This window comes from Sitophilus oryzae, unplaced genomic scaffold, assembly GCF_002938485.1.
Source record: "Sitophilus oryzae breed Bouriz unplaced genomic scaffold, Soryzae_2.0 scaffold_866_pilon_pilon, whole genome shotgun sequence".
In the NCBI taxonomy this organism is placed as follows: domain Eukaryota; kingdom Metazoa; phylum Arthropoda; class Insecta; order Coleoptera; family Curculionidae; genus Sitophilus; species Sitophilus oryzae.
The window spans coordinates 2065433-2078825 of record NW_022147490.1 but is presented as its reverse complement, the minus strand read 5'-3'; the positions used below and the strand labels follow the sequence as shown (position 1 = coordinate 2078825).

Below are 13393 nucleotides of genomic sequence, written 5' to 3'. Positions count from 1 at the left end.
GTTGTGAAACTTGTTTAAGTAAGATATATGATTATGTAACATAACTATTATAAGCATCACCGTGTTTAAAATATAAATATAGCAAAAGAAAACAGTATTTTATATTATACCTGTATAAAATAAACCAATGACTAAAGAATACAAGGACTAATAACACGAAAAGCCAAATTGTTACCAGTTGACATTAAAGCTATTTGGCCAGTGCCGTGCAGGGGGTTTAATACGAGAAATGCAGAAGTAAATAAAAATTGTAATTTTAAATGTTTGGCAAAAATGTTTTTTTTAATAATTATTATTCCACGGTTTTTAAGTTTATTTCTAACAGATCTGTATTTTATAATAAAATTGATTATTAAATTTTTAATCTCACAAAATTAGTTTGTAAATGGGACTAGGTGTCGACTAAATTGAGAACTTCACAAAATTGAGTTTAGTACTTAATACTACTTGTTATTAGACTTATTTATTTATGAATAATCTTTATTCATTTATATCTTTGATAAAAGTTTTTATTTCAGTCATTTATTTAAAGAGAGAAGTATTCGTTTCCAAAAGGTACAAAACTAGTATGGATTACAAACTCACCGGCAAAAAAAACCGGCCACTAAAAAAATGTCCCAATTTCAAAGTTGGATTACTCGCGAACCACTCATTAGATTTTGGTGATTATTTTTTAAATTGTAATTTACTTCCTTCTTAACGGATGCTACGTCAGAAATTTTTATTCCGAATTTATTTTCTGCATATACAGGGCAAAACAATAAGACGAAGTTTTTTGCCCGAACTTTGTAACACCCTGTAGGGTCAAGCAGCTGTAGTAGCTATTACTGAATCAAATCACATTGAAGCCTCATCTTTTGTGAGCATTCTTTTTTTTTAATCACGATATTATCTCTGTTTGTATTGGAGATACGCTGCTTTAAAACGAATGTCTCAGAAAAACTTCGCAGGTAGAAAGTTTTATGTATAAATAATCAAGGCGACATAGGCGAAAACGGATTTATGAGTATTGGCAATATGACAACAACGGTTGTCGAATTAAAAAAAACATTATCTGTGACGGATGTTGCTCGTATTGTGGCTTTAATTGAGGATGGCCAAAGTCAACGTTATGTGTCCAATACCATCGGCATACCTCGAACAACAGTCCAGGACACCTGGAATCGGTATAGAAATGGGAAATTTCACCAGGTGAGTGGGTTCCGGAAGAAAACGGAAGACAAATGCAATTGACGACCGCTTCTTTATTGTCCTGAATACTTTACGAAATCGTAGAATTATATACAGCGTTTCAGAATCAACATCTGCTATAAGCCGTGCGTAGAACTCAAGTCAGTGAGAGAACAATCCGACGAAGACTAAAAGAAAACAACTTCTCTGTAAGGAGGCCTGCCACATGACCCCAGCTACATCCAAGACATCATCGAGCACGTCTTCAGTTTGCGCGTTTACATGTGAATTGGAATATAGAGCAATAGACTAAAATCCTTTTCACGGACGAATCGCGGTTTTGCATGCGAAGTATTTTTCCGAGACGTTTGTTTTAAAACAGCGTATCTCCAATACAAACAGAGATAATGTCGTGATTAAAAAAACAAAATGCTCACAAAAGATGAGGCTACAATGTGATTTAATTTAGCAATAGATACTACAGCCGCTGCACCCTACAGGGTGTTACAAAGTCCGGGCAAAGGCCTTCGTCTTATTGTTGTGCCCTGTATATGCTCAAAATAAATTCGGAATAAAAATTTCTGACGTAGCATCCATTAAGAAGGAATTAATTTACAATTTACAAAAAAATCATCAAAATCTAATGAGTGGTTCGCGAGAAATCCAACTCTGAAATTGGGACTATTTTTTAGTGGCCGGTTTTTTTGCCGGTGAGTCTATTAAATATTCAATAAAATAGAAGCTATAAAGGTGGAGTGCATAAAATTAATTGTATGTTATATACTTAGAAACGTAATTCCTGGTTCTTTATTTTTGCTGTGGCTTTTACTATTGAAAACTGAACAAATTCACCATTGGAATAAAGTGCACTACAAAACAAACTAGTAAAAATCACCAAAATTGTGCCTGGTGCTACCTCCTTTGTTTTGGGCCAAAAAAGAACGTCCTATAATTTTACATCACATATTTTGCTCCAGCCCGTATATGCGTGTTACGCGTCCTTGTATTCTTTAGTCATTGAAATAAGCTGTATTAGATTTCAGCAAACTCAGCTTAGTTAAAACCAATAAAATTTATATAGTAGTGTTATTACACAACAAACTATTAAAAGGCATTAGTAGTTTTAATACAATATACGTTGACTTTTAGAGGAATGTTTGTTTAATGGTAAAATGTACGAACACGGCGACATAGTAACAATTGAGAAGTGTAAAGACTGTACGTGTATAGATGGGTCGATGGACTGCAAAGTTTTGGACCCGAAAGACTGTCCCGTTTTGAGCTGTCCTGTCGAACAACAGCTGTCCGTGTCTGGGAGTTGCTGTAAAATATGCCAAGGTTAGTCATATGGATATTGTTTATATTTTGGGTATTGTATAACAATAAATTGTATAACATAAGATTTTAAAAACCCTCTAATCATATACAGGGTACCCCATTAGCGTGAAGAAGTCGAATATCGTTGTTGTTATGTTATGTTATGTTATATACAGGGTGTCCCAGGCTGAGCGTGCATTAGAAGTTTCTATAGAACTACAACATCTAGCTTGGAGATTTTTTGCACATTATAGTTTCACAACGAGATCTATCGATTAAAAATATTTTCAATATGACGGCACTTCCGAAAATACAGGGAAGTTGACAGCAACTTCCTTATTTTAAAAGCATTTTTTTTATTACATACTTATATTCTCTGTAGAATTTTATGAATTTTGATATTAAACACTTTATATCGTTGGTCGTTTTTTGATCGAAAATATTTAAAATTTTGAACGAAAACTGCCTGTCAAAAACTATGTGTATATCCTAAACGTTAAATTTAGTGATTACCACAGCCACGGTGCCATGAAGAGAAAATCATGTGGCTATCTATCTCAAAGGTTAAATTGTTCGAATATCATATAATAATGGCCGCAGATAACAGAACTGAGCGATTAAAAAAACCATCATAAATCATTTTTCAAATGGAAACCCACTTTTTTTTATTTCACTAGTGAAAAAGGCTTTCAATTCGTTACTTTTTGACTATGATATTCCTATATCTAAAATAAATCGTTTTTAAGTTATTTATGATTTAGTTTTAAAGCGTATATTTTTCTTGATTTTAACCAGTAGCCTGTGACTTCAAACGTCAAGTGATGTAAAACAATAGATCTGGCCATGTCATATTGTGACGCTTTGTTCAAAAAGCAGCATCATTTAATTAATATAAACAATTAGATATCACTAAAGAGCGAAAATACCAGATAGGTATATTTTTATAAATATACTTTTTAAACTCTTAAGGCAGACAGTATTTATAATATAGGAAATTCAAATAATATGTTTTCTGACAGATGGAAATAAATTGTCAACTGTCTGACCATTTGACATTTAATGTCAAAGGAGGCTAGATAAAATCAATAAAAATATACGTTTTCAAATTAAATCTTAAGTAACTTAGAAACGATTTATTTTAGATATAGGAACATGTATAGTTAAAAAATAACGAATTAAAAAACCTTTTCATTAGTGAAATAAAAAAAGTGCGTTTCCATTTATGATAATTTTCTAATCGCTCAATTCCATGACAACTACTAATTTAATTTTTGAAATAGATGTCTTCTCTTTATGTCACAGTGGCTGTGGTATTAACTAAATTTGACTTTTAGGCTATACAAATTTTTTTGACAGGTAGTTTTTTTCGTCCAAAAATTTTAAAGGTTTTTTTCTCAAAAACGGTTAATGTTAGATATAGAGTGTATTAAATTAAACAATATTCATAGAATTTTACAGAGAATCTCAGTATGTAATAAAAACTGGGGGCACCCATCTAAAATAGGTAAGTTGCTGTCAACTTCCGGTATTTCCGGAAGTGCCGCCATATTGAAAATATTTTAATCAGTAGATCTCTTTAAAAACAATGATGTGCAAAAAAATCTCCGATCTAGATATTGTGGTTCTCTAATGCACGCTCAGCCTGGGGACACCCTGTATGCAAAAGATCGCGGTGATTAAAAATTCATATCCTAAAAATATTTTATTGTATAGAGGGTGTCCCAAAGTTTTTTTTTTAAATTACAACCCCCATTTTTCATTTAATTTTGATCAAAGCCACCTTATGATATTTTGCGTTATAATTTACTATCGACACTTGTTTCATATCTTCGTCAACGACGATATTGAACTTCCTGACACTAATGGGCCACCCTGTATAGCGTTTTATTTCAACTAAAGTTTTTTTTCTTATGAACCAAAATTTTGATTTTTTCTCGTATAATATTGTTGTTCTTTCTATAATGTTTTGTAAATGTCTTATCATAACTAAATAATAAACTATGGAGTGTAGAGATGACAAGAAATATCTCTTATGGGACTTTATTTGAAAAAGTGGTTACAAAAATGGGAAGAATAAGGGTTCACCAAATAACCACAGTAGCGCTAATGACGCATAAATCTAAAAAATGAAAAGTAACCAAAGATAAGAGAATAAAAGTAACAAAAAAAAACTTTGTTTTTATTTTTTAGAATATAAAATAATTATTTTTATATATTAGAAGCTTAGTCTATTGCTGCCGAAGAACAGTCGATAATTTATTTCATGTGACGAATAAAATTTGTATGTTTTTTGAAACCCGCGCCTTCACGTCAAGTATTTATCTCTTTTGAATCATTTCCTGTTCTAAAAATTTTCGGCGCCTATTTTAAATTTTAACTTTTTGCTACAACAGCGCTATCTTAAGCCTTCCCTTCTTTATGACCATTTTTAATGCACGAAGATATTTCTCCTTGCCTCTACACTCTATAATCATAACTAATATTGCGCTTATTTCATATAATCATGCTTAATACTGTTTTCCCCTTCCAATTAACAAAAACAAATCCGTTTAATATTTCAGTTTATTTATCTTCATTCTCCTAATATTAATCATAATGTCAAGTTCAGGGAAAACCTACGCCCTAATATTTTGCTACCTACGGCTTTTATTAAGTAATATTGTGATGAATGGACATTACAAACAGTCTGTACATACCCCAATACATTTGTGTTTGTTATAATTAACTTTCTTAATTAAATTACAACGATTAACTGTTTATCAGGCTTTTTGTTTTGACTGTTTGATGTTGAAAAATTATCTACAAGTTGATGAAACGATTAAATAATTTAATAATTTTAGGAAAAAAAAAAACATTTTTATTTACGTTTATAATTTAGAAAACAATTTTCATAATTTGTCTGGGTCTGATGGTCAATTATATAATTATGTAAATTTGTTTAACTACTTTTTTACCATACTTGATTACTTCAAATAATTTGGGGTACTTGCATGTTTTAATAATTGGTTGTCCTTTTTTACTGTATAGAGTGGCTCCTTTTATATGATACGAAGGCTCCAAGGAAAACAGTAGTTTGTATTGAAACGAAATTTTGGGAACTTAACACTTCTTTCTCTCATGTTGTCGACAGTAGCTGGTGTAGTTCTAAAAACACTGTTTGTTACATATGTCCAAGGTTAATTGAAATCATTTTATGTATAGAGTTCTACAGGGTAACCCCAAAAAAACTAGGTAACAAAGTTTTGTTTTTTTGTAATGAACATACTATATTTTAATTGATTTTCGGTTTCTAGAAAAAATAAAGGCGAGTTTCATTAAGGAAGCATATGAGTAAAACTTAAGATTTTTGGCGTATTTAACGTTTTTTTGAAAATGAAGAATAAACTTTAAATTTCAGCAAAAGTTATCTAAATTGTAATTTACACTGTACTATAACCTAATATTTGGTTAAAATAACCATTTTACGTTAAACCAAATTAAAATTTGACCCGAAAAGTTATACAGAGTGAGATAAAATTAATATTGAACATTGGTCACATTTAAAAGCAAGTTACTCTTTTATTTTAGATGGAACACCTAAAAAATTAAGGGATGTATAGTAAAATACTCTATGATAATAAACAGATACACGTCTGAAATATATTTTAATTATCTCAGAATTATAACTAGATATGTAAAGGTACAAATATGTGAAAAAAATAGTTAGATGATATCAAATGCTTAAAATGCTTTCTCTCTTGTTTGCAATGCATAAAATGATTCTTTTATCAAAAGATCTTTTCACATTGAGAGGCATATGTGGATTTATACTTCGAAAAGCCGCTATATTTCTTTCTCTCATGTTGTCGACAGTAGTTGATCGTGTTTTGTAAACACTGTCTTTAAAATATCCCCATAAAAAAGTTCAGACTAGATAACTCAACAATTAAGCATTCGATTAATTGGTGATTGCACACTGCTTTCACCAATTAATAGAATCACATTTAATTATCTCTGTTGTAGGATATGTTTCTCTTTTCGTCAAATTTCTGATTTTTTTTTGTTTTAACTAACACAAAATCACAGAAGCTTAGTTGTAAAAGTGGAACTAATTTGATAGCTATATTGAAGTAACATTAGGCATATCACAGCCAACTAGATTTTATCAAATAATAAAGATCTACACTCATAAATCATAAAAATGAAAATATCTAGGAAAATCTTTGTTTAAGGGGTAGGCAACCTTAACAGTATTTTGAAGAGATTTGAATTCCCTCTTCCCTCATTAAATATTGGAATAATATACTGGGTGTTCCGTTTAAAACAAAAGAGTAACTTGCTGTTAAAGTAACCTTTGTTCAGTATTAATTTTGTCTTACCCTTCTTAACTTTTAATTTGATTTAAAGTACAATCGTTAACATATAATAATATTAACTACATATTAGACTATACCAGGTAAATTTCAATTTAGTGAACTTTTATTGAAATTTAAAATTTATTCTTCACTTTTAGAATATGTTAAAACTTTACAATTTAGTCATATGCTTCTCTAATGAAACTGATCTTTATTAGCCGACCATACCAACAGGTATGGTAGGCTATTAAGATCAGCAAAAAAAGTTTTTTTAATTTCACTTATGAGTAATTTGGGTCATAAATGACCTAAATACAAAATATTTTCATGGTCTCTGTCTGTCTGTCTGTCCGACTGTAACACGATAAGTCAAAAACTATCATTTCAATACAAACTGTCATTCTCCTTGGAGCCTCGTACGAGAAACGCCACCCTGTATGCCTGATTCATCGCAACATTATTTAATATTAATGATTTCATGCAACTTGATTAATCTATTAACAACCCTCACATGCTTAACTAACGCATTTTTCTCTTCCTTCGCTAACTAACTTAACAGGTATTGACTACTGTGCCATGGGACATTATTGTCACGCTAACGCCACCTGCCGCAATTTACAAACGACTTACGCTTGCCAGTGCGACCAGGGCTTCAGAGGCGACGGAAAACTATGTTCTGGTAATAACATTTCCTTCATTCGTTGCCTACTAACTATTTATTTTCATTTATAGTTTTATCTCTCTATTATTTATAATATTTTTTACCAATTTTACATTTATTAATTTTTGAGCTTGGTACACATACTACCAGTAACCAGTATATGTCTATTTGGAGCGTTAAGTCGTCTGGGATATTTTTATTTTGTATGGGATTATTTGTTTAATAGTTTACAGTACAAGTGTGTTTATGAACATGATTACAACAACGAGTGTGAACGATAAGAACGACGAGATCGTAGACCGAGTTGTTCTGATCACACGAGTGTTGTAATCATGTTTAAACGCACGTGTCATGTACAACATTTTATCTACAACCGAAAAATAAGAAAATGCTGTTTTAATTTTCGTTTATTAGTCGCCCACTTTTAACACCTTTAACTATGACATTTGTCACATGGGGAATTGTCATTATTATAAAAACTAGTTGTGTTATAGATTCATAACACCACTAGTTCTGTTAGGAATCTCATAACGTAACTGAAATACTAAAAAAAATAGTGATGTAAAAACGTTATAACTAAACGGTTGTAGATAAAACTCTATTTATATCAATTCCACTTTATTACTGTTTATATTATTACAACATTTATATTTATTTAAAAAATAAATGTAAATTTTTATTGTGGTAATTTGCTTACTACCTATAACATTATTTTAGTTTATTACAAAGTGAAAAGTGGATTAATTTTAAGTCAAAAACCTTTTCTCTTTGCAGTTATAAATTTAATGTACGTACTAATGCGAGGTGACCCAATAATATCTTTTTTGAGATATTGATTAACTTTCAGCTCGATTTATCATTATTAAATGTAGCTTAAATTTTATTTTTTCAGGGTTTTTTGATTCTGTTTTTGTCGTTTTTAAAACAATTTATGTTTAATGTATTAATAATTGAGGAAAAAGTGAATTTAACAATATAACTTTATATTTTTAATTTATTTTTTTTCTAGTTTTGAAAAAAAAAATTATAAAAGTAGTATTTTTAAAATGTAGCGAGATAGTTGTAGAAAAGGATATTTTAATTTATATTTTGTTTGCTTTATTTATATACACAACAAACCTAATTATGATACACGTTTTGTCAATGAAAATGAAAGCTGATTTCTGCCTCAAATCAACCCCAAATTACGGCAAATTTATATTGCAATTTTGTAACACAAATGTTGTAATAAAGTTATTTGCTCTTATACTCGTAGCTATCTGATGTGTGTATTAATAAATGAAATAATAAAAAATATATAATAAAAAAGTTCCCTTATGGATACAAACTATTTGAATTCATGTTTATTTTATCACCACATTACATCTTTATTATGTATATTTGTTATCGGTTATTTCTTTACTATATTTTTTATACACTATTGGTGTACTTTTTCATTTACCATTGAAAAAGTCAATACTACATAATTTATTTTTATTTTTATCATCAATATTTGATAATTTTTTTAGTTAACTACTTTTTTATGTATTGTGCCATTGCTGTGTTATAATTTAGTAAGTTTTCATATTTAGGATGTCCCAATATTCCGTGGACATAAAACTAAGTATTATGTATTTTTATTGGAAATCAAAATAAGTTAATTAATTACCACATGTACCACGACTACCACGTCAAAATTCTTTGAATTAAGTAAAGTCAGTGATGTAAAATTACCGGTAATTTATAAATAGGTAATATTACAGTAACATTGGTAACTTACAGTTTTTTAAATAATATTATTTTTTACAGTTCATAACTGTAAAAATATTACAAAAAAAGAAAATGACATTTTTTAAACTAGTCAGAGTCAGAGTAGCCTATGTTAAACGTGTCAATTGCAATATTGTCGAAATCTGGAACCATTGGAACCATTGGAACCACCGTTGGACGCATCGTGTAGGGCCGGCTTTATAGTATGTAAAAGAGTGGATAATGGTAAATCATCCTCAATCTCGTCATCTGGTTCTACTTTCTCTTTTGTTAATTGAGTCAACTCTATTAGGTACTTCGAAATCGATATCTTCTCTTCTTCAATTTCTTTCTTAGCAGTTTTTACCTTTTCTTGGATATTCTTCTCCAATTGGTAAATTATAATTATGGGCAATATACCATAAGTACTAAAGATTCTTACGGTTGCGGCTGTGGAACAACTTTTTTTAGAGTTGGGCACATGAAAAGGAGGAGAGCGATCGACGATGTTACCGATCATGCGGTTATATTACGTAATATTACCAAAATTACCAGTAATATTACCATGGTAATATTACCTTTTACTTCACTAAGAAAAGTATTTTAAGTTAACGTCTCATTTGTGCTGCTAAGGCTAGTCCGGATGGGACATACTTTGTTTACGCGGAACCCGAACCGCGCTCCTCGGCCATATCATTGTCAATGGGCTACCGACTTTTTTTTTATTATACAGAGCTTTAGAGAATCTGCTGACAGACTGTCCCCGCCTGTTGTTCTAGCGGCGGGGGTTGTGTCGGGTTTGCTTGTAGCGACCGACTAAAACCCTTTCCCCTGTTTTCTTTATCAAGTGCGGTTTGAACTTGGTTGGAACCAAGAACTGTAAACTAATAGGATTGCTCATCCTCATAAGACGTACGTTCGCTTCTTCCCGCGCTTCAGCTGACAGTTGTGACGTCATTGTAGTCCTTGTCATGATGTATTATTAGTTGCCTATGGTAAACTTATAAAAATAACAGCTGAGAAATTTTGAGTTAATTATTTTGTCAATTTTAAATGTGAAAAAGGTGTCTTTAAAGTTTTTAGAGCTATGGAGTGTATAAATACGTTCATTTTGTGTTGTGGATTGTGACAAAGTGCATACTAAGTGCCCACGATTTTGTTTATTAATTATTTTAAAGCAAAATATGGAAGTACTCTAAAAAGAATGCTTGCAAAAGGTGATACACTGGGAACTGCTGTTCTTAAAAATGCATTATCCGAGTATTTAATACGATTTATACAGTTAATTTTCTATACTGCATACATATAAGGTGTTTAAATAAATAAACTAAATAATGAACGTTTTGCATTTGATAACCAATAATGCACGTGTGTGTATTATTGGTTGCCGGATAAGGACTAATAACCATGACAAGGACTACAATGACGTCACAAAGCGAGTAGTTTTCGCATGCACCTGGCGGACACTTTTGGCTGAATGAGCAGTCCTATTAGGTTAACTGTTCTTGGGTTGGAACTGCTCTAAGCATTACATCAACCTCACAAAGTATCCCTTGTTGACCATGCCTATACTTTTTCTCTTTTATCTTTTCCTTCGAATTATTAATGTAGGGATAGTAAATACTTCATTATATTTGTCATTAGTCTGCTAACACATTTCCACTCGTTCTCGCCTCTTAGGAGGACTTCTGCTACATTGTCTTTCGTAATTTTATTCCCAATTTTGTTGTCCGTTTGTACCCTGTAAGCTTTAAACTTTGGAGATACAAACAAGGTGTGTTCTGTTGTTTTTATTCTTTGCAGATATGAGCTCAAAACTCCATGACCAGTCATATCCTGTGATGTATAAAAATTCACCATATTTTCTTTCATCTTTTGTCTTTGATAGCCTACCCTTTGTATTCATTCCATCTTGTTTGTGACTGTGCGTAAGTCGTCTTCTTAGCCTCCGCAGCATAATCTTTTCCCCGTTGATAAATGAGGTCCCGTTCTTTCACCAGCAGTTATATTGGAGCCATTTATGCAAGAGCTGTAACTGTAGGCCGATATGATGCTTACTGTCATTCTACGGCTAAGTTGTTCTAATAAATCCCGATAGGATTTAAACTTCAGTTCCGATTTCCAAGCTGGTGCCGCGTACAGCATTAAAGAAAGTACAGCTGTTGTTTGTACCCTTCGCTTTGTTGCACTTGGACCTTCGATATTTGCCATGGTCTAATTAACTTAGTAATTGCCGTATTTGCCTTTTTACAGATTCTTTTAATATGTGATATTACTCGTACGTCTTTGTCTAAATACATTCCTAGGTACTTGATTGATTGTTGACTCTGGTATATAATTTTTTCATTTCGGCCAATTTCCACATTATCAATTTCATAACATGCTAAGTTTTGTTTTCCAGCTCTCTTCTAGATTTTGCCCTAGTTACAATCGCTAGGTCTTCTGCGTATGCAATTAGGGATATTCCTCTTTCCGTTTCTAATATTTTATTATAGAAGATATACCAGAGTACTGGTCCCAGAACAGACCTCTGCGGTACTCCAGCAGTAACGGTATACTTCTTCCCGTTCTGCGTATCCAGCGATCACTTAAGTAAGATTCTATTATTTTGATTATATGTTTGCTGATATTGTATTTGTTCATCGCAGCGATTATTTTTAGCCAGGAAACTGAGTTGAAAGCCTACTGACTTGGCCTACTCTCATCCTCGAACCGGCAAAAATGAGCAGTGTGTTACTAGAATTTACACTCTTGCGATGAAACAACAGCACGACAGAGTGACCAGACGGTCACCCGTCCATCCACTCGCGTCGTCTAGCATCCTTTAACTTCGGTGATCTATCGGGAAACAATATTTCGACGTTGCTGGGCCGTTGCCCTTTGTTTGAACCACTATAAATGCATTTTTAAAAATAAAATATAAAAGAAAAGAGGCAGATTTTATAAATCATATTTTTCTCCAATAACAATCTAAATTAAACTTGTTTGTTATCTAGATATCGATGAATGTCAGCAAGAAGGCGGCAGAGAAGGCCACCATTGCCACTCAAACACTATCTGCGTCAACACTCAAGGCTCGTACGAGTGCCAGTGTCTAGACGGGTACATCCGCGTAGACAGGTTCAACTGTGCCGAATTGGACGAGTGTTCTACGGGAAGCCACAACTGTGATCTGAACGCCGAATGTGTCAATACTGAAGGTAGCTACAAATGTCAGTGTAAGAATGGATATCAAGGAGATGGGTACAGATGTACTCGTAAGTATTTAATATACATTATTAAATTTACGGAGTATCTATAAGCTTATTATGAACTTTTATAATATTTTTTATGCTATGTAGAAGTTTAATTAAATAAGACAAACTGGGGTTAGCTACACCATTTATAACTCAAGAACGCCTGGACCGATTTTAATGATCTCTGATGTAATAGTCTAAAAGCTCGCAACGTTTTTTAAGAAAGCTGACTCTTTAATATATCTTTTGCTGTGCTCTCTGGAGCAGCGTGCAAGTTGTCTGGCTGGCGATAGACGTTTCCTTCACTACTGTGCATTGAAAGAAGATCCTATATATTTTTTTTTATTTGGTCCGTTAAATTCTGGTATTAAATATAAATCGAACAAGTCTCCATAGCGCGGCGAGAAAAACTTCAGCATATAAAGCGAGAAGTTCAGAGTTCAATACTGGCTCAGGGTAAACTTTTTTTATTTTATTTTCGTTTATATTCTGATAGTAATGTATTAAATAATTGTTTTTATAATTACCAAAATTATTTAATACTTTATTATTAGAATATAAATGAAAATAAAAAAAAAAAAGGTTTTCCCGAGCTAGTATTGAACACTGAACTTCGAACTCTTTTCGCGCAGCGCTATGGAGACTTGTTCGATTTATATTCAATACTAGTATCTAAAGGACTAAATAAAAATATAGGAACTTCTTTCAATGCGCAGTAGTGAACGCAACGTCTATCGGCAGCCAGACGGCCTGCCCGCTTTTCCAGAGAGCATAGTAAAAGATATATATCAAAGAACCAGTTTTCTTAAAATACTTATTTTCTAGACGTTGCTAGCTATCTTACTATAAAAGCAGAATAACTATTTAGATGTCGGAAAAATCACGGAAAAATATATTAAACAGAAAATTAATTTTTAAATAAATTAGGTTCGCTGTTTGGAACTTCT

The 13393-nt window shown here is 31.9% G+C and overlaps 1 protein-coding gene across 1 annotated transcript in view; it reads left to right on the top strand.

The window, feature by feature from the left end:
* LOC115890485 (protein kinase C-binding protein NELL1-like) overlaps positions 1–13393 on the top strand; it is a 167808-nt gene that overhangs the window by 124071 nt on the left and 30344 nt on the right. The window contains exons 10-11 of the mRNA XM_030910724.1: positions 7381–7500; positions 12207–12467. Coding sequence (XP_030766584.1) covers positions 7381–7500; positions 12207–12467 — 381 coding nt within the window. The remainder of the gene's footprint in view (positions 1–7380; positions 7501–12206; positions 12468–13393) is intronic.